This window comes from Salvelinus fontinalis, chromosome 34, assembly GCF_029448725.1.
Source record: "Salvelinus fontinalis isolate EN_2023a chromosome 34, ASM2944872v1, whole genome shotgun sequence".
Taxonomy (NCBI): Eukaryota; Metazoa; Chordata; class Actinopteri; order Salmoniformes; family Salmonidae; genus Salvelinus; species Salvelinus fontinalis.
The window spans coordinates 38,639,140-38,662,408 of NC_074698.1; the positions used below are offsets into that span (position 1 = coordinate 38,639,140).

Sequence of the window (23,269 nt, forward strand, 5' to 3'; positions counted from 1 at the left end):
CACAAAGACATCTGGGGGCATCACAAAGACATCTGGGGGCATCACAAAGACATCTGGGGGCATCACAAAGACATCTGGGGGCATCAAAGACATCACAAAGACATCTGGGGGCATCAAAGACATCACAAAGACATCTGGGGGCATCAAAGACATCACAAAGACATCTGGGGGCATCAAAGACATCACAAAGACATCTGGGGGCATCACAGAGACATCATAAAGACATCTGGGGGCATCATAAAGACATCTGGGGCATCATAAAGACATCTGGGGGCATCATAAAGACATCTGGGGCATCACAAAGACATCTGGGGGCATCACAAAGACATCTGGGGGCATCACAAAGACATCTGGGGGCATCACAAAGACATCTGGGGACATCACAAAGACATCTAAAACCAAACCGCCGTCGGTTTCCCCCAGATGTCATTGTGATGCAGTGAATGTCTGTCAGATCCCCAGTGTTAACTGAAATGTAATGCTGTGTGTAATGCTGTGTTTAACAGTACTCTGAGACCCATGTATACACCCTCGATCCGGTCCAACTACCAGCCTCATTGTGTTTCTGTCTGTCCCAAATGGCCCCCACTTTCTCCTACATATTGCACTACTTTTCATCTGAGCACTATGGGCCCTGGTCAGAAGTAGTGCACTATAAAGAGAATAGGGTGCCATTTGGAACAGCAGCTGTGTGTTAGGATGTTAGGATGAACCACTGCTCTGCTCGTTAATGTCTACTCTACCACCCAGCATGGTGTTATTGGGAGTGGCGCTCCTCACGTTCTCCAGAGAGACATCTGAAACCTGTCAAGGGGGCTGAGATGATGGTGCTGGGGCTTTCTGGTTTAACTATAGTACACTTAGCAGGTCCTCTTGATGAATATGAGTGTGTAAGTGTGTGTGTGTGTGTCCGAAGCTCTGGGTCCTGAGTTCCAGACATGTGGACCCTTCACAAAGTCTTACTCCGATCCAAGCTAATGAGCAAGAACCCTTAAATGAGCAAACTGAAAACATTCCAGCAGCTTTTACTTCGGTTTCACAATGTTCTTTATCCAAACGCATCGAGAGACCTAAAGAAGTCATTTGAGTAGCAGTTAATTTCTAACAATGGTCCCATTGCCAAACACATCCACATAGTGAAGTAATAGTCCATGGGGTGCTGTCCTGTTGTTGAAGAGCTGGAGGTGTAGTCAGAAAGGTTCTCCAGTGTCTGACAGATTGACACACCTGAGGTAAATATTGTACTGGAGGGTTCAAACACCTGGACTGGAGCCAGTTATCCTCTCTCACATTGATTCAGCAAACACGCTCACAGTAAATAGACACACACACAGAGAGACTCATGTACACAAAGCCCAAGGCCACGTACAGAATAATCCATATGTAACTTTTCTCAACTTCCTTTCTGACAAGGCACCTGACATCAGTCGGCACAGAGGCCTCAAACAGTAATCCTTTTACAAAGGTGTCAGACGCCCCCCCACACACACACACACAGTGAGCTGTCCTCCAGGTATTTACACCCGAGCGGTGGGCGCTGAGTGGTGTGTAATATTTAATCTGCTGGCTAGAGCACGTATTGTTTTTCCGGCCGGTCTCTGTTTACATATGACAGAGGGAGACTAACACAGGGACAATATCACTAATGAAATCTCTCTGTTTACAGATGACAGTGGGAGACTGACACAGGGACTATATCACTAATGAAATCTCTCTGTTTACAGATGACAGAGGGAGACTAACACAGGGACTATATCACTAATGAAATCTCTCTGTAAACAGATGACAGAGGGAGACTAACACAGGGACTATAACACTAATGACATCTCTCTGGGAGGTCCCCTTCATGTCTGCTGCCAAAATGTGAGAGAATAATTTCTCAATGTTGCAAACCCTCGTGTGTGTGTGTGTGTGTGTGTGTGTGTGTGTGTGTGTGTGTGTGTGTGTGTGTGTGTCCTCCTCAATTCCACTCAAGTCCTCATTCCTGCCTCAAGTCCTCATTCCTTCGTCCTCATTCCTTCCTCCTCATTCCTGCTGGTTGTGATGGAGTACCATTGGAAAGCAAAGGAAAGGGGGATACCTAGTCAGTAGTACAACTGAATGCTTTCAACTGAAATGTGTCTTCCACATAACTCAACCATTCTGAATCAGAGGTGCGAGGAGGCTGCCTTAATCGACATCCACGTGTCCCGCGCCCGGGGAATAGTGGGTTAACTGCCTTGCTCAGGGTTGATCGGCAAAAAGCTGGGACTGGGTTGCCATCGTCAACAACTCCGATAAATCCCAGTAAGGAAGTAACCAGTGGTCAGAGGTTCAAGGTCACACCAACTCCTACAACACCATTCATGATGTTCCCCTTGGTTCCCACGGGTAACCAGCTTGTGTACAGTTCGAATGAATCAATACTTAGATAAATCAGGGAGAACGGACAGTGGTGAGAGCTTTGGGCCAAAGCCACCATGTTTTTCAGTGGGACTAGGACATCTCACCCCGCTCCGCAGTGAAGTTTCCCTAGGTACAGATCTGGGATCAGCTTCCCCTCAACCAATCCTAATCTTAACCATAAGTGGGGAAAATGCACAACTGACCAAAGACCAGCATGTAGGGGCAAGTTCACCCTACACCATCCCACCACAGCGTGGGGCTAGGCCTACAGACTGACAGGGCAGCTTCCAGAGGGAAGGGTAAGGAGGTCAGACATTATAAATCAACAAAGAGAAGGAGAGCTGACCGTGCCGGAGGTTCTCCATCTAGTGAAGTGTTAGACAGAGACACACAGAGTAACACGCTTTAACCCTCTGATACCTGGTCCGGCAGGCTGACCTCCGCTGACCTCCAGGACAAAGTCACAGAGAGCCAGGTCCTACTCCCACTGCAGGTCAGTCATACAGAATGTATCACCCCTGTTCACTGTTAATCTACCCATTCATTCTATGAGCTCTGTCAAGCAGCATACATTCACTGGATCGATTACAATGAATGCTGGTTCTGGTTAGTTCTTGTGGGTTAGGGGAGATGTGGAGTCCAGTAGAGTGACTTACCTGAACAGGTGTCAGCTGGGCTCTTGGGTCAAAGACTCGCAGCTTTTTGTCCTAGAAAACAGAGGAGAGGAAAGACGCGTATTGGGGTTACTTGGAAAACAACACAGAAGTACTTAAGACCATGCTAACATTTTCTGGTGTTCAGTTCCATATGCCTGTCATGATTTAGAAGAGTAAGAAAGGGACCAATCAGTTTGGGCTTCTGATTCAAATCTAAAGATCTGTCAATATTGTTTTGTGGCGTTGATTTAACCAGTGCAACAGAGCATTCTCCTGGTATTTGTAGAAGCCAATCATGATTACAGTGAACCACTTTAAATATTGAAATAACTTCCCATAGTTCATGAAATGACTGACGATTTCATTTCAGCAGACACCAACACTCACTGGACAGTTTATTAGGTATAACACGCAGTTCACAAAAATGGTTTGCTCCTACAGACAATGAGTCACGTGGCCGTGGCTTGCTGTATAAAACAGACAGGCATCAAGGCATTCAGTGGGCAAAACCAGTGGCCTAAGCGACTGAGCGTGGTATGATCATCGGTGCAAGGCGGGTACCAGTTCCAGTATCTCAGAAACGTCCGGTCTCCTGGGCTTTTCACGGCGCAGTACAATAATAACGGCAGTACAACTCATCGGTCCTTGTCACAGATGGGCTATTGCAGCAGACTTCAACACCGGGTTCCACTCCTATCAGCTGAAAACAGGAAGAAGTGGCTCCAGTGGGCACGCGATCACCAACACTGGACAATTGAGGAGAGGAAAAACATGGCCTGGCCAACAAACCCTGGTTCCTGTTTTATCATGCTGACAGCAGAGTCAGGAGTTTGCGTAAGCAGCATGAGTCCATGGCCCCACCCTGCCTGGTGTCAACGGTACAGGCTGGTGGCGGGGATGTAATGGTGTGGGGAATGTTTTCTTGGCACATGTTAGGTCCCTTGATACCAATTGAGCAATGTTTCCATTCCCCAAAGAATTCAGGCTGTTCTGGAGGCAAAGGGAGTTCCGACCCGGTACTAGATGGGTATACCTAATAAACTTTCCTCAGAGTGTATTAAAAACTAAAAAATATGTTTTAAGTGAGAAGTAGTTTGAAGACAAAAAATATAGGAAATTCACATGAGCACCATAATACCTACTCCATCCATACTCTACCAAGGTTTTCCAGCACACAGCTTTGACCTACTACAGTAGCTATGTTGGTCTATTGTACTTCAAACAATGTGTATGCAGGTTGCTTAGGATTCAAACTTTCTCTGACTATGTAACTGGAGCCAGGAGTTACAGCAGACTATGTAACTGGAGCCAGGAGTTACAGCAGACTATGTAACTGGAGCCAGGTGTTACAGCAGACGATGTAACTGGAGCCAGGAGTTACAGCAGACGATGTAACTGGAGCCAGGAGTTACAGCAGACGATGTAACTGGAGCCAGGAGTTACAGCAGACTATGTAACTGGAGCCAGGAGTTACAGCAGACTATGTAACTGGAGCCAGGAGTTACAGCAGACTATGTAACTGGAGCCAGGAGTTACAGCAGACTATGTAACTGGAGCCAGGAGTTACAGCAGACTATGTAACTGGAGCCAGGAGTTACAGCAGACTATGTAACTGGAGCCAGGAGTTACAGCAGACTATGTAACTGGAGCCAGGAGTTACAGCAGACTATGTAACTGGAGCCAGGAGTTACAGCAGACTATGTAACTGGAGCCAGGAGTTACAGCAGACTATGTAACTGGAGCCAGGAGTTACAGCAGACTATGTAACTGGAGCCAGAAGGTGTTCCTGACCATGTGGTCTGAACCGGTAAAACTCTGGGCCCTCTATATGTATCAGATCTGACTGATCCTATGAGCCCTTTTCCATAGAACATCTCAGGGTAGGAGATGCTGATCTAGGATCAGGCCCTACCTGTCCATATTTACCCTACCACCCCTTCACTTCACCCCCACTGGCCCTCAGCATACGGCAGTAATCAGGCCAACCAATCAGAGGGGATCCTCTGTCATTGAGAGGAAATGGGATGTAATGGGAACCGTGGGTGTGTGTGTGTGTGTGTGTCACTCAATTTGACACAGGGCTCAGATATCACAGTGAAACACTGACAGAAACATACAGCGTAATAACAGGTAACAACTGTAATAACCCTCAGACCAAACACAACCCCCACTGAGACATTAACACGTAATAACAGGTAACAACACAGCCCCCACCAAGACATCAACACGTAATAACAGGTAACAACACAACCCCCACCGAGACATCAACACGTAATAACAGGTAACAACACAACCCCCACCGAGACATCAACACGTAATAACAGGTAACAACACAGCCCCCACCAAGACATCAACACGTAATAACAGGTAACAACACAACCCCCACCGAGACATCAACACGTAATAACAGGTAACAACACAACCCCCACCAAGACATCAACACGTAATAACAGGTAACAACACAACCCCCACCGAGACATCAACACGTAATAACAGGTAATAACACAACACCCACCGAGACATCAACACGTAATAACAGGTAACAACTGTAATAACCCTCAGACCAAACACAACCCCCACCAAGACATTAACACGTAATAACAGGTAACAACACAACCCCCACCAAGACATCAACACGTAATAACAGGTAACAACACAACCCCCACCAAGACATCAACACGTAATAACAGGTAACAACACAACCCCCACCAAGACATCAACACGTAATAACAGGTAACAACACAACCCCCACCGAGACATCAACACATAATAACAGGTAACAACACAACCCCCACCGAGACATCAACACGTAATAACAGGTAACAACACAACCCCCACCGAGACATCAACACGTAATAACAGGTAACAACACAACCCCCACCGAGACATCAACACGTAATAACAGGTAACAACACAACCCCCACCGAGACATCAACACGTAATAACAGGTAACAACACAACCCCCACCAAGACATCAACACGTAATAACAGGTAACAACACAACACCCACCAAGACATCAACACATGTCAGAAAGAATCAGGGCAATGACACTGACTGATACAAGGACTCAGGTTCTTGTGCACTTACACAGTGAAAGCACAAACACACACACACACAACAGACACATACAACCAGGAAACAGACCGACATGAACCTTTCTGTGACACACACACACAGCCCAGCTGAAATCAAAGTTGAAGAAAGTGATTGTTGAGAGGAAGGGGTTTCCCTGGCCTTGCCTTCAAAGACCCAGTTCAAAGTGTGTGTGTGTGTGTGTGTGTGTGTGTGTGTGTGTGTGTGTGTGTGTGTGTGTGTGTGTGTGTGTGTGTGTGTGTGTGTGTGTGTGTGTGTGTGTTTGTTTTCCCCCAGCAGTCCCCACTTTGGATGATGGATTTATTTGCTGTTTACTGCTTGGAATAACAAACAGGGGTTTTCCTAATTCTAAAGCGCTGTGTGTGTGTGTGTGTGTGTGTGTGTGTGTGTGTGTGTGTGTGTGTGTGTGTGTGTGTGTGTGGTGACAGCCCACCCACAGGTTAGTGTAGCCTAAGGCTGTGGCATTGGGCCTCTGTGACCCAGGCTTAAGCCAGGGCTCAGAGACCACAGTGCCAAGCCCAGTCCCAGCAACACACACACAGCAGGGAAAACACAGCAGACAAGGCAGGGTGGACAGATCATCAACCATCGCCTCTAGAGACTGGCTGCCCTTACTGACCTTAACACACTACACACACACACACCCGCACACACCACACTTGCCAAAAGAGAACTATTCAGTGTTCTAACAACAAACAAAGTCATCTGCCGGAGGGGAAACTATCTGGCTGCAAACAGCTGGATGATGTCAGTCCCATGCAGATGTGCCCACTAGTATAAATAGACACACTCAAACAGACCCTCATAACCTCCTGACAATAACCTATTGGCTTTAAACAAACACATGATCCACCCTCTCATAAACACACAGATGGGGTGGCCACACTCTCCCTAACACAAACACAAGTGTGTGTGTGTGTGTGTGTGTGTGTGTGTGTGTGTGTGTGTGTGTGTGTGTGTGTGTGTGTGTGCGCAGAGACTGCAGCTGTTTAATCAAAGCGGCATAGAACTAAAATCATTCTCAAGCTGTTGTTAATGAGTTCTACCCTGCTGTAGAGCTTTCACACACACACAGCCAACATCCCCTTTCCAGTTGTCCATGGCAACTCCCCACAAAAAACAGTGTCAATCCCCAGTGACTGACAGCCCAGACTGTGTGACATCAGGAGGAGTTGGCTCACACACTGATAATAACTAATAATATTTCTTTATCATGGGAATGTGTGTGTGTGTGTGTGTGTGTGTGTGTGTGTGTGTGTGTGTGTGTGTGTGTGTGTGTGTGTGTGTGTGTGTGTATTAAACGGAGCTGGATAAAAAAGTATATCCAATATGAAGAGAAAGGGGAAAATCTGTTCACCGTTTTGAACCCATAATGTGAAAAACCCACATTAACAGAAGCTATAAGACTCCAGAGAGGTCATACTTGCTGCTGCAGAAGCTATAAGACTCCATAGAGAGGTCATACCTGCTGCTGCAGAAGCTATAAGACTCCATAGAGAGGTCATACCTGCTGCTGCAGAAGCTATAAGACTCCATAGAGAGGTCATACCTGCTGCTGCAGAAGCTATAAGACTCCAGAGAGGTCACACCTGCTGCTGCAGAAGCTATAAGACTCCATAGAGAGGTCATATCTGCTGCTGCAGAAGCTATAAGACTCCATAGAGGTCATACCTGCTGCTGCAGAAGCTATAAGACTCCATAGAGGTCATACCTGCTGCTGCAGAAGCTATAAGACTCCAGAGAGGTCATACCTGCTGCTGCAGAAGCTATAAGACTCCATAGAGAGGTCATACCTGCTGCTGCAGAAGCTATAAGACTCCATAGAGAGGTCATATCTGCTGCTGCAGAAGCTATAAGACTCCATAGAGAGGTCATACCTGCTGCTGCAGAAGCTATAAGACTCCATAGAGGTCATATCTGCTGCTGCAGAAGCTATAAGACTCCATAGAGAGGTCATACCTGCTGCTGCAGAAACTATAAGACTCCATAGAGGTCATATCTGCTGCTGCAGAAGCTATAAGACTCCATAGAGAGGTCATACCTGCTGCTGCAGAAGCTATAAGACTCCATAGAGAGCTCATACCTGTTGCTGCAGAGGCTATAAGACTCCATAGAAACGTCATACCTGCTGCTGCAGAAGCTATAAGACTCCATAGAGAGGTCATACCTGCTGCTGCAGAAGCTATAAGACTCCATAGAGAGGTCATACCTGCTGCTGCAGACAACAACATGGGGAGAAAATGAAAGACAAACAGAGGTAGTGAGAGAGGAATGGGTTAGGAACTGTTTCTCTTTTTGGTGTAGGATTGATGGAACAGGTTAGGGAAGATGAACTGCTGTGTTTAAAAACTGTTTGTCTGTTTCAGCCCTTGCTGGAATTATGCATCTCTAGGCCCCTAAACCTGGGTGGTATGTATTAGAGCACACCATAGCAAAACGTTTTGCAACAGAAAACAAAAATGAGCGTCTCTTATTGGTAGTTTCCAGTCGCTCCGTTTTCTTCCATTTAGTGCCTAATGAACACACCCCAGGACTGTTATGATGAGTGCTGCTCGCTGGGTGACGGATGGATGGCCACGGTCTCCCTTCATCTGACGTAGTGCACCCCCATGTTCACCCATTTGGGTGAGCCCGGCCTCAACTGAACACACGTTGGCAGGGCCTATTTGCTTAAATAAAGGGTATCGGAGAGATTGAATGGCCCATTGAGTTAAATTACACCCCAGGTCTCAGTCAACCCAGAGAAGCCAGAACCCCCAGACGCTCTCATCTAGTGTCACATTACTCCTCCACTCTGTTTTTCCCTTCTTTTTCTGTCTTTCGCTTTTTCTCTTTCTTCTCTGTCCATCTCTCGGCCTCACTCACTCGCTCAGTCTCTCCCCCCCTCTCTCTCCCTCTTTCTCCACCCCTCCGCTCTCTCTCTCTCTCCACCCCTCCGCTCTCTCTCTCTCTCTCTCTCTCTCCACCCCTCCGCTCTCTCTCTCTCCACCCCTCCGCTCTCTCTCTCTCCACCCCTCCGCTCTCAGGCCAGCAGCAGCCTTCCTAAGGACCATCATCATGTTAAGAGTAATTCTGGTCTGAGCACGGGCCCTCACTGACTGACTGATGGCTGAAATCCTTTCTGGTCACTGGGAAATGACCCCCACTCTGACACACACAATTGTCAAGCACACAGAGTCATACGACAGCCTGTCTCTCTGTAGGGTTTTGATCTTGCTTGGTCTACTAAAAGGTTCCTTAAGGAAACTTTTTTAAATGTTTTGCAACAGAAACCTACAATTAGCATTTCTTATTGCACAAGTTCAGGTAGTCCTTCCGTTTTAATCAAAAATATATATTTTTATGTTTGGCGACAAATGAACACAAAGCACCCAGGGCTCTTGCTCTGTCTCATTTTTTAATGTATTTTTTATTTCACCTTTATTTAACGAGGTAGGCTAGCTGAGAACAAGTTCTCATTTACAACTGCGACCTGGCCCAGATAAAGTAAAGCGACACAAACAACACAGAGTTACACATGGAATAAACAAACATACAGTCAATAACACAATAGAAAAAAAATAAAGTCTATATACAGTGTGTGCAAATGGCGTGAGGAGGTAAGGCAATAAATAGGCCATAGTAGCGAAGTAATTACAATTTAGCAGATTAACACTGGAGTGATAGATGAGCAGATGATGATGTTCAAGTAGAGATACTAGTGCGCAAAAGAGCAGAAAAGTAAATAAAAACAATATGGGGATGAGGTAGGTATAGTTGGTGGGCTATTTACAGATGGACTATGTACAGTTACAGCGATCGGTTAGCTGCTCAGATAGCTGATGTTTAAAGTTAGTGAGGGAAATATAAGTCTCCAGCTTCAGCGATTTTTGTAATTCGTTCCAGTCACTGGCAGCAGAGAACTAGAAGGCGGCCAAAGGAGGTGTTGGCTTTAGGGATGACCAGTGAGATATACCTGCTGGAGCGCGTGCTACGGGTAGGCATTATCGTAACCAGTGAGCTGAGATAAGGCGGAGCTTTACCTAGCATAGACTTATAGATGACCTGGAGCCAGGGGGTCTGGCGACGAATATGTAGCGAAGGCCAGCCAATGAGAGCATACAGGTCGCAGTGGTGGGTAGTGTAAGGGCCTTTAGTGACAAAACAGATGGCACTGTGATAGACTGCGTCCAGTTTGCTGAGAAGAGTATTGGAAGCTATTTTGTAGATGACATCACCAAAGTCAAGGATCAGTAGGATAGTCAGTTTTATGAGGGTATGTTTGGCGGCGTGAGTGAAGGAGGCTTTGTTGCGAAATAGAAAGACGATTCTAGATCTGTATGTGACAGAGAAAGTCCAGGAGAGCAGGAGAGGACAAGGGAAGTACACCAACATTTGCCACAGCACATACTGTACCTCAAAGGCAGGAAGTGTTAAAAAATGAGTTATGTTAACCCCCGCTGATGAAAAGGCCCCTGCCTAGTGTCCAAGTTCAACTACAACTACACATGAAACCATTCCACTTCTACTCATAAACTCCCCTCTCTCTCCCTCTGCCACCCTTTCCATAAACCCAGAGCTCCCTCTACTCTGGCACCCCCTACCCAACCGTGCATACGCACGCGCACACACGAACACGCACACGAGGGAAATACCTTCCAGCACAGTTATTATTTCCTTTACGACAGGAGGGGGCACCGCACACGCCTCCATGCCTAGGTCCTTTCTCCTGGTGCGCTAAATCACCCGCTCTTGGGGCCTTGCGACGGGCCTCTGTGGCCAGGTGAGGATTGAGGTCCCCTCCTGCGTGTTTTTCACCTCTGCTCTTTACTTTGCTTTAAAAAGGCAGTAAAGAGCAGAACCTGTCAGGGAGCAGGCGGTGGAGATAGGAGCCTTACTATAGCTCCCTTCTCCCCAGGACAGGCAGGGGTCGGGCAGGGCAGTTGGGGAGAAGAGGCTTGGGTTGTATTCATCAGACAAGTCTTCCTATTAACATTAGTTAGTGTGTTAGTTATCAGACAAGTCTTCCTATTAACATTAGTTAGTGTGTTAGTTATCAGACAAGTCTTCCTATTAACATTAGTTAGTGTGTTAGTTATCAGACAAGTCTTCCTATTAACATTAGTTGGTGTGTTAGTTATCAGACAAGTCTTCCTATTAACATTAGTTAGTGTGTTAGTTATCTGGCAAGTCTTCCTATTAACATTAGTTAGTGTGTTAGTTATCAGACAAGTCTTCCTATTAACATTAGTTGGTGTGTTAGTTATCAGACAAGTCTTCCTATTAACATTAGTTAGTGTGTTAGTTATCTGGCAAGTCTTCCTATTAACATTAGTTAGTGTGTTAGTTATCAGACAAGTCTTCCTATTAACATTAGTTAGTGTGTTAGTTATCAGACAAGTCTTCCTATTAACATTAGTTAGTGTGTTAGTTATCAGACAAGTCTTCCTATTAACATTAGTTAGTGTGTTAGTTATCTGGCAAGTTGCCTATTTCTTTCTCTCTCAAACAGAAAACAGAAGGGAACATTGGATGTGTCATTAGTTAGGCCTTAACGAGGCGCTGGAGGCAGGGTACATAACTGTTTAGTGTAGGACGGCATCCATCAGGCCCCCGCATGCACAAAACCCCAGTGAACTCTGACCCCAAGCCCTGCACACATCCAGGATAATTTTCATTAGGCACCAAATGGGCTGAAACAGGCAGGGACTACCTGGACTTGTCCAATAAGAAACTTGTTTTAGTTTTCCATTACAAAATGTTTTGCTATTTTCTTCCCTAATAACTAACACACTAACTAATGTTAATAGGAAGGCTTGTCTGATAACTAACACACTAACTAATGTTAATAGGAAGGCTTGTCTGATAACTAACACACTAACTAATGTTAATAGGAAGGCTGGTAACTAACACACTAACTAATGTTAATAGGAAGACTGATAACTAACACACTAACTAATGTTAATAGGAAGACTGATAACTAACACACTAACTAATGTTAATAGGAAGGCTGATAACTAACACACCAACTAATGTTAATAGGAAGGCTTGTCAGATAACTAACACACTAACTAATGTTAATAGGAAGGCTTGGCTGCTCAGTGAGGATCACACACCCTTGCATTAATTCATGTCAACACGATCAAACTATTACAACACTAAAACAATTAGACAAACTGGCTGTTACGTTACATCAGTGATCTCAGACTCATCCCTCTTTCTCAATCCCTGAGTTGTGTTCATTTCCACTTTAGAACCCAAGGGAAAGTTGAGGTTGAGGTTTTATGGAGAACTCTGTATCCAGTATAAAAAGTGGGACACAGTCAGTCAGAGTACAAGATCTACACCCGGGTTAATGAGTGTCACCCCTGTTGACTCGTTGACGGAATGTTCCGCTCAAAAACAGATGCTGATTAATGTCGGGTAGCGCCAATCAGGCAAACAGGGGGATATGGTGTTCCGTTGGCGGCATCTACTGGTGAGAAGCGGCTACTACAGTTACTACAGTATTCCATTCCAGGTTGACATATTAGGCCCTCATCTACGGATTTCACATGACTGGGCAGGGGCGCAGCTATGGGTGGGCCTGTGAGGGCATAGGCCTACCCTCTTGGGAGCAATAATGCTAATTACATGTCGACAGGGGCACGGACAACGACCTTAGAGGTTTTTAATTATGTTTACATAATGTTTTACCCACTTCATGTGTGTTCTAGTCAAGGCTCATCCTACATAACTACTGCTGTACATATCTTCTCTATTCATATACTGTCCATAATGTCAATACACACCATCATATACACATATTGTATATTTATAATGCGGACTCTGACATTGCTCTTTCTGATATTTCTTAATTTCTTTTCATTTAGGGGATTTGTGTGTATTGTTCTGTATTGTTCGGTATTACTGCAATGTTTAAGCTAGGAACATAAGCATCTCACTGCACCTGCGATAAAATCAGCAAAATATACATTATGTACACGAGCAATAACATGTCATTTAACTTGTAGATCAGTGATTCTGCACAGTACAACCACAATGTACTAGATGTCAAACACACATTATGTGAACCTCTACTGCTATTGTTTGCCACTAGAGAGTTGGGAAGTATTTAAGACACAACACATAAGATAGCAACCTCTCTATGTGACAATCCTTCCTTGATAGAGAGAGGTTGCTATGTGACAATCCTTCCTTGATAGATAGAGAGATTGCTATGTGACAATCCTTCCTTGATAGATAGAGAGGTTGCTATGTGACAATCCTTCCTTGATAGATAGAGAGGTTGCTATGTGACAATCCTTCCTTGATAGATAGAGAGGTTGCTATGTGACAATCCTTCCTTGATAGAGAGAGAGGTTGCTATGTGACAATCCTTCCTTGATAGATAGAGAGGTTGCTATGTGACAAACCTTCATTGATAGAGAGAGAGGTTGCTATGTGACAAACCTTTATCGTAGGATCCCATTGAAAAGTAGATCACAATATGTGGACATGCACTTTCTGCCATCTTTTCTATCCAGCTGCTGTGCTATCCAACCCCTGTCTTTCAAAGATAATTCATAAAAATTCAAATAACTTCACAGATCTTCATTGTAAAGAGTTTAAACACTGTTTCCCATGCTTGTTCAATGACCCATAAACAATTCATGAACATGCACCTGTGGAACGGTGGACACTAACAGCTTACAGACGGTAGGCAATTAAGGTCACAGTTAAGAAAACTTAGGACAATATAAAGGCCTTTCTACTGACTCTGAAAAACACCAAAAGAAAGATGCCCAGGGTCTCTGCTCATCTGCATGAACGTGCCTTAGGCATGCTGCCAGGAGGCATGAGGACTGCAGATGTGGCCAGGGCAATAAATTGCCTAAGACAGCGCTACAGGGAGACAAGACAGACAGCTGATCGTCCTCACAGTGGCAGACCACGTGTAACACCTGCACAGGATTGGTACAGCCGAACAGCATACCTGCGGGACAGGTACAGGATGGCAACAACAACTGCCCGAGTTACACCAGGAACGCACAATCCCTCCATCAGTGCTCAGACTGTCCGCAATAGGCTGAGAGAGGCTGGACTGAGGGCTTGTAGGCCTGTTGTAAAGCAGGTCCTCACCAGACATCACCAGCAACAATGTCGCTTATGGGCACAAACCCACCGTTGCTGGACCAGACAGGACTGCCAAAAAGTGCTCTTCACTAACGAGTCACGGTTACGTCTCACCAGGGGTGATGGTCGGATTCGCGTTTATCGTTAAAGGAATGAGCGTTACACCGAGGCCTGTACTCTGGAGCAGGATCGATTTGGAGGTGGAGGATCCGTCATGGTTTGGGGCGGTGTGTCACAGCATCATCGGACTGAGCTTGTTGTCATTGCAGGCAATCTCAACGCTGTGCGTTACAGGGAAGACATCCTCCTCCCTCATGTGGTACCCTTCCTGCAGGCTCACCCTGACATGACCCTCCAGCATGACAATGCCACCAGCCATACTGCTCGTTCTGTGCGTGATTTCCTGCAAGACAGGAATGTCAGTGTTCTGCCATGGCCAGCGAAGAGCCTGGATCTCAATCCCACTGAGCACATCTGGGACCTGTTGGATCGGAGGGTGAGGGCTAGGGCCATTCCCCCCACAAATATCAGAGAACTTGCAGGTGCCTTGGTGGAAGAGTAGCGTAACATCTCACAGCAAGAACTTGCAAATCTGGTGCAGTCCATGAGGAGATGCACTGCAGTACTTAATGCAGCTGGTGGCCACACCAGATACTGACTGTTACTTTTGATTTTGACCCCCCCTTTGTTCAGGGACACATTTTTAAATTTCTGTTAGTCACATGTCTGTGGAACTTGCTCAGTTTATGTCGCAGTTGTTGAATCTTGTTATGTTCATACAAATATTTACACATGTTAAGTTTGCTGAAAATAAACGCAGTTGACAGTGAGAGGAAGTGTCTTTTTTTGCTGAGTTTATATTTCGATGTACTGTACATGATAATAATAGTTCCTGTCTGGTTTCAGTATGTACTGTAGGACTGACTCACCTTGCAGGAGGAAGCCAGCAGGGAGCCGTCCTGTTTCCAGCTAAGACTCTGCAGCTGATCACCGTGCGGAACCAGAGCTGCAGACAGACAAACACAGGTCAGAGGTCAAGAGACTGGTCAGCTCAGCCAGCAGGTTATCACAGGGGAGGTCAAAGAAAGGTCACAGAGAGGTCAACAGCACAGGTTAACACAAGACCGGGAACAACAAAGTACACGAAGAACAGATTCAGGATGAAGAGACAAAAAGAAAAGAAAGCACAGGCAGAAACACAGGACAGGTGCAGCCAAGACACGGGACAGGTGAGGCCAAGACACGGGACAGATGGGGGCCAAGACACGGGACAGGTGGGGGCCAAGACACGGGACAGGTGGGGGCCAAGACACGGGACAGGTGGGGGCCAAGACACGGGACAGGTGGGGGCCAAGACACGGGACAGGTGGGTCCAAGACACGGGACAGGTTTTGCCCAGACACGGGACAGGTGAGGGCCAAGACACAGGACAGGTGAGGGCCAAGACACAGGACAGGTGGGGGCCAAGACACAGGACAGGTGGGGGCCAAGACACAGGACAGGTGGGGGCCAAGACACAGGACAGGTGGGGGCCAAGACACAGGACAGGTGGGGGCCAAGACACAGGACAGGTGGGGGCCAAGACACAGGACAGGAGGGGCCAAGACACAGGACAGGTGGGGGCCAAGACGCGGGACAGGTGGGGGCCAAGACGCGGGACAGGTGGGGGCCAAGACGCGGGACAGGTGCTGGCCAAGACGCGGGACAGGTGCTGGCCAAGACGCGGGACAGGTAGGGCCAAGACACAGGACAGGTAGGGCCAAGACACAGGACAGGTGGGGCCAAGACACAGGACAGGTGGGGGCCCAGACACAGGACAGGTGGGGGCCAAAACACAGGACAGGTGGGGGCCCAGACACAGGACAGGTGGGGCCCAGACACAGGGACAGGGGGGGCCCAGACACAGGGACAGGGGGGGCCCAGACACGGGACAGGTGGGGGCCCAGACACGGGACAGGTGGGGGCCCAGACACGGGACAGGTGGGGGCCCAGACACGGGACAGGTGGGGGAAAGACACGGGACAGGTGGGGCCAAGACACGGGACAGGTGGGGGCCAAGACACGAGACAGGTGGGGGCCAAGACACGGGACAGGTAGGGGCCCAGACACGGGACAGGTAGGGGCCCAGACACAGGACAGGTTTTGCCCAGACACGGGACAGGTGAGGCCAAGACACAGGACAGGTGGGGCCAAGACACAGGACAGGTGGGGCCAAGACACAGGACAGGTGGGGCCAAGACACAGGACAGGTGGGGCCAAGACACAGGACAGGTGGGGCCAAGACACAAGACAGGTTTGGCCAAAACAAAGACAAAGACACAGAGGGAAACACAGGATGAATCAATTGTAGAAACCCCTAAGCAGACCCAGATGACCCAGTTAAGACCACCTGGATCAACGGCACACAGAACATAATGAGCTTATGGTGCTATGGCTGGTTGGATACAGCATAGCATGTATGGGTTATGATGACACGACAGTAGACGGCATAGATGACAACAGCATTTGTTAAATGGTGAAAAAAGTCGTCACACGGGACACAGTCCCCCAGTGTTGAGGTTCACCCTCTAGGCCTCCCGAGTGGCTCAGTGGTGTAAGGCACTGCATCACAGTACTAGCTGTGCCACTAGAGATCTTGGTTCGAGTCCAGGCTCTGTCTCCCCGCCGCGACCGGTGAGACCCATGGAGCGTAGTTGTCCTGGTTAGGGGAGGATTTGGCCGGCAGAGATGTTCTTGTCCCATTGCGCACTAGCGACTCCTGTGGCGGGCTAGGCGCAATGCACGCTGACACACCTGGTGTCACCTGGTGTACAGCTTTTCCTCCGACACATTGGTGTGGCTGGCTTCCGGGTTGGATGGGCATTGTGTCAAGAAGCAGTGCGGCTTGGTTGGGTTGTGTTTCGGAGGACGCATGGCTCTCGACCTTCGCCTCTCCCAGTCTGTACGGGAGTTTCAGCGATGAAACAAGACTAACTACCAATTGGATACCACGAAATTGGAGAGAAAAAGGGGTAAAAAATAAATAAGATTCCCCCTGATGAACCTAGACAGCAGGGTCAGGGGTCAGAGAGGGGTGGTTAAGGAGTAATGGAAGGGCAGGGCACAGCCTGTGGGGGCAGCAGTGAGCAGCATCAGCCATCATGGTGGAGCCTGTCTGTCAGTGGAAGGCCAGTGGATAAGCAAACTGAGCCATGCCACCCAGACCAAACAGCCACGGAGACTGAGAAGAGGCAGACATTACCTCAACCTCTCTCCAGTAGCAGAGACAGCAGAGACGGCCTGTCTGTCAGTGAGACGGAGGCACCCTGACGAAACCAAAGGCTACGAAGACAAAACCGCCTCACAAGAGCCCAACATAGAGACGTGATACACCAATAACACAGAGACGTGTATAACACATTACTGTGACACAGAGCAGAAGGAAACTAAATCGATGTGAAAGGATCAAACTGACTGACAGATTGTGTGTATGGTCTGTTTGCTGGTATATTTGTGTGAAGAAGTGTGTTTGTACTGTATGGATCCATATGAGTGAGTGATGTGTGTTTGTGTGCATTCCTTCAATCCTTTGTGAGTGTCTAAGAGAGTGTGTGTTCATCGTTCATGCATGTGTGTTTGTGTGCGTTCCTTCAATCCTTTGTGAGTGTCTAAGAGAGTGTGTGTTCATGCATTCACCATTCTTTCATGCCTGCACATAGTGTATAGCTCCTCTCCTCCAGTGTATCCTACCTGCTAGCGCTGATTGTTGGCGGCTGGTGTCCCAGAGCTGGACTGTCTTGGTGGAGCCCACAGCCAGCAGGCCAGAGGAGGTGGGGTGGAAGGCGACCAGCTCCAGACGCCCCTCTCCGGGACACAGGGTCACCTCCGCCCCCCCAGGCTGATCCTGTTCTGGTTCACACACACGCCACAGCTTCACCTGCATGGACACACACCAAGCCAAGAAAGCATGTTTTTAGTGACCTTGTTGTGCTGAGTAAAAGAGAGACACACTTGCGCACACACAAACAAGAGTGTCAGGTGAATGGGCTCTCAATCAAACATGAAGACAGTGACATACACAATAATTACAAAAGTATGTGGACACCACTTCAAATTCATGGATTTGGCTATTTCAGCCACACCCACTGCTGACAGGTGTATAAAATCAAGCATACACCCATGCAATCTGAATAGACAAACATTGGCAGTAGAATGGCCTTACTGAAGAGCTCAGGGACTTTCAACGTGGCATCGTCATAGGATGCCACCTTCCCAATAAGTCAGTTCGTCAAATTTGAGTTAATTTCCAACAGCTGGCCTTGCCCTAAAACCCACTGCAGCAGACTCAGTATGCCCATACCCAACCACCTACTGTTAAACATTGGAGCTTTCACTACTAGGACTACGGACACCTGGACCATGTTCTCCCTACTAGGACTACTGACACCTGGACCATGTTCTCCCTACTAGGACTACTGACACCTGGACCATGTTCTCCCTACTAGGACTACAGACACCTGGACCATGTTCTCCCTACTAGGACTACTGACACCTGGACCATGTTCTCCCTACTAGGACTACTGACACCTGGACCATGTTCTCCCTACTAGGACTACTGACACCTGGACCATGTTCTCCCTACTAGGACTACTGACACCTGGACCATGTTCTCCCTACTAGGACTACTGACACCTGGACCATGTTCTCCCTACTAGGACTACTGACACCTGGACCATGTTCTCCCTACTAGGACTACAGACACCTGGACCATGTTCTCCCTACTAGGACTACTGACACCTGGACCATGTTCTCCCTACTAGGACTACTGACACCTGGACCATGTTCTCCCTACTAGGACTACTGACACCTGGACCATGTTCTCCCTACTAGGACTACTGACACCTGGACCATGTTCTATCTACTAGGACTACTGACACCTGGACCATGTTCTATCTACTAGGACTACAGACACCTGGACCATGTTCTCCCTACTAGGACTACTGACACCTGGACCATGTTCTCCCTACTAGGACTACTGACACCTGGACCATGTTCTCCCTACTAGGACTACTGACACCTGGACCATGTTCTATCTACTAGGACTACAGACACCTGGACCATGTTCTCCCTACTAGGACTACTGACACCTGGACCATGTTCTCCCTACTAGGACTACTGACACCTGGACCATGTTCTCCCTACTAGGACTACTGACACCTGGACCATGTTCTATCTACTAGGACTACAGACACCTGGACCATGTTCTCCCTACTAGGACTACTGACACCTGGACCATGTTCTCCCTACTAGGACTACTGACACCTGGACCATGTTCTCCCTACTAGGACTACTGACACCTGGACCTTGTTCTCCCTACTAGGACTACAGACACCTGGACCATGTTCTCCCTACTAGGACTACTGACACATGGACCATGTTCTATCTACTAGGACTACTGACACCTGGACCATGTTCTCCCTACTAGGACTACTGACACCTGGACCATGTTCTCCCTACTAGGACTACTGACACCTGGACCATGTTCTCCCTACTAGGACTACTGACACCTGGACCATGTTCTCCCTACTAGGACTACTGACACCTGGACCATGTTCTCCCTACTAGGACTGACACCTGGACCATGTTCTCCCTACTAGGACTATGGACACCTGGACCATGTTCTACCTACTAGGACTACGGACACCTGGACCATGTTCTATCTACTAGGACTACAGACACCTGGACCATGTTCTCCCTACTAGGACTATGGACACCTGGACCAGGACCATGTTCTATCTACTAGGACTACGGACACATGGACCATGTTCTCCCTACTAGGACTACTGACACCTGGACCATGTTCTCCCCACTAGGACTACTGACACCTGGACCATGTTCTCCCCACTAGGACTACTGACACCTGGACCATGTTCTCCCTACTAGGACTACTGACACCTGGACCATGTTCTCCCTACTAGGACTACTGACACCTGGACCATGTTCTCCCTACTAGGACTACAGACACCTGGACCATGTTCTCCCTACTAGGACTACTGACACATGGCCCATGTTCTCCCTACTAGGACTACTGACACCTGGACCATGTTCTCCCTACTAGGACTACTGACACCTGGACCATGTTCTCCCTACTAGGACTACTGACACCTGGACCATGTTCTACCTACTAGGACTACTGACACCTGGACCATGTTCTCCCTACTAGGACTACTGACACATGGACCATGTTCTCCCTACTAGGACTACAGACACCTGGACCATGTTCTCCCTACTAGGACTACAGACACCTGGACCATGTTCTCCCTACTAGGACTACTGACACCTGGACCATGTTCTCCCTACTAGGACTACTGACACCTGGACCATGTTCTACCTACTAGGACTACTGACACCTGGACCATGTTCTACCTACTAGGACTATGGACACCTGGACCATGTTCTCCCTACTAGGACTGACACCTGGACCATGTTCTCCCTACTAGGACTATGGACACCTGGACCATGTTCTACCTACTAGGACTATGGACACCTGGACCATGTTCTACCTACTAGGACTACTGACACCTGGACCATGTTCTCCCTACTAGGACTACTGACACCTGGACCATGTTCTCCCTACTAGGACTACTGACACATGGACCATGTTCTCCCTACTAGGACTACAGACACCTGGACCATGTTCTCCCTACTAGGACTGACACCTGGACCATGTTCTCCCTACTAGGACTATGGACACCTGGACCATGTTCTACCTACTAGGACTACGGACACCTGGACCATGTTCTATCTACTAGGACTACGGACACCTGGACCATGTTCTCCCTACTAGGACTACGGACACATGGACCATGTTCTCCCTACTAGGACTACGGACACATGGACCATGTTCTATCTACTAGGACTACTGACACATGGACCATGTTCTATCTACTAGGACTACTGACACATGAACCATGTTCTCCCTACTAGGACTACAGACACCTGGACCATGTTCTCCCTACTAGGACTACAGACACCTGGACCATGTTCTCCCTACTAGGACTACAGACACCTGGACCATGTTCTCCCTACTAGGACTACAGACACCTGGACCATGTTCTCCCTACTAGGACTACAGACACCTGGACCATGTTCTCCCTACTAGGACTACAGACACCTGGACCATGTTCTCCCTACTAGGACTACAGACACCTGGACCATGTTCTCCCTACGAGGACTACTGACACCTGGACCATGTTCTCCCTACTAGGACTACTTACACATGGACCATGTTCTCCCTACTAGGACTACTGACACATGGACCATGTTCTATCTACTAGGACTACTGACACATGGACCATGTTCTAACTACTAGGACTACTGACACCTGGACCATGTTCTCCCTACTAGGACTACTGACACATGGACCATGTTCTCCCTACTAGGACTACAGACACATGGACCATGTTCTCCCTACTAGGACTACCGACACATGGACCATGTTCTCCCTACTAGGACTACTGACACCTGGACTGGAGAACCAAGTGGTATACAGCTGCAGATACAAGATTTAATCCAGCAATAAGGAGGTAAATTGGCGTTTTTTAAATGCCACCTGGGGCCTGTTTTATTATTTTTATTTAACCTTTATTTAACTAGGCAAGTCAGTTAAGAACAAATTCTTATTTAAAATGACGGCCTACCCCTAACCCTACCCCAGCCAAACCAAGACGACGCTGGGCCAATTGAGCGCCGCCCTATGGGACTCCCAACCACGGCCGGATGTGATGCAGTCTGGATTCGAACCAGGTACTGCAGTGATGCCTCTTGCACTGAGATGCAGTGCCTTACACCACTGCGCCACTTGGGAGCCCAAAGCGATGGCAAGGTCTTAAAACAGGGTGTGTGTGTACATGTGTTTTTGTGGGTGTGGACTTCTGTGTGTGTGTACATGTGTTTTTGTGGGTGTGGACTTCTGTGTGTGTGTGTGTGTGTGTGTGTGTGTGTGTGTGTGTGTGTGTGTGTGTGTGTGTGTGTGTGTGTGTGTGTGTGTGTGTGTGTGTGTGTATCTGTGTGTGTTACTCAGCACAACAAGGTGACTATAACAATATGTCTTCTTGGCAGCAGATGAAACTGGGAATATAAAGTATCCTAGCTGAGCTCAGGGCTCCTCTACATATGCTGGGTACTTTACTGTGCACTGAGGCTTCGGCTCAGTGTGGCTGTACATGTGTTTACTCAGCCCTCTGAGGCAGACACTGCTGCTGAGTCTGCATACACACTCACACACGGACTCTGAGTGACTTCAAAGGTTTCTTTCCACATAATAACAGTCAATGCAATTCATTTTTTCATCCAGATGTGTCATAGCCCTCATTCCCGGCCTAAAAATATAAACAACTGTTCATGAGTATGTGCATGTACCATGAAAAAATACAACCGCCAGTCTGCAAGAGAGTGTATGACCATAACAAAATCCTCTTTCCTTCCTCTCTTAAAGCTATCACTCATCTCATAGTTAGGTGAAAGGTCAAGAGGAAGGAAGGAATGAAGGACGTTTTTAAAAAATGAAGACAGGGCCATTGAGGAATGAGGACAGGGAGACAGGGCCATAGAGGAATGAGGACAGGGAGACAGGGCCATAGAGGAATGAGGACAGGGAGACAGGAGGGTCTTGGAGGAATGAGGACAGGGAGACAGGGCCATAGAGGAATGAGGACAGGGAGACAGGGCCATAGAGGAATGAGGACAGGGAGACAGGAGGGTCTTGGAGGAATGAGGACAGGGCCTTAGAGGAATGAGAACAGAGAGACAGGAGGGCCTCACCGTTTCATCTGCAGAACAGGTAGCCAGGAGATTATCATCAAATGGAGAGAAGTCCAAATCAGTTATCAGATCTGAGAGAGAGAGAGACAGAGGAGGACAAATCAGTTATCAGATCTGAGAGAGAGAGAAAGAGGAGGACAAATCAGTTATCAGATCTGAGAGAGAGAGAGAGAAATCAGTTATCAGTCTGAGAGAGAGAGACAGAGGAGGAGAAACAAGATATTTAGGTCACAAGTTT

General features: G+C 47.7%; 1 protein-coding gene across 1 annotated transcript in view; it reads right to left on the reverse strand.

Annotated features, from left to right (window-relative positions):
• The window catches only part of LOC129833865 (coronin-7-like), a 67,941-nt gene that overhangs the window by 39,329 nt on the left and 5,343 nt on the right, over nucleotides 1-23,269 (reverse strand). Inside the window, exons 4-7 of the mRNA XM_055898707.1 lie at nucleotides 23,032-23,102; nucleotides 17,959-18,145; nucleotides 15,159-15,235; nucleotides 3,042-3,092 (exon numbers count right to left, since the gene is read on the reverse strand). Of these exons, the coding sequence (XP_055754682.1) occupies nucleotides 3,042-3,092; nucleotides 15,159-15,235; nucleotides 17,959-18,145; nucleotides 23,032-23,102 (386 nt within the window). The remainder of the gene's footprint in view (nucleotides 1-3,041; nucleotides 3,093-15,158; nucleotides 15,236-17,958; nucleotides 18,146-23,031; nucleotides 23,103-23,269) is intronic.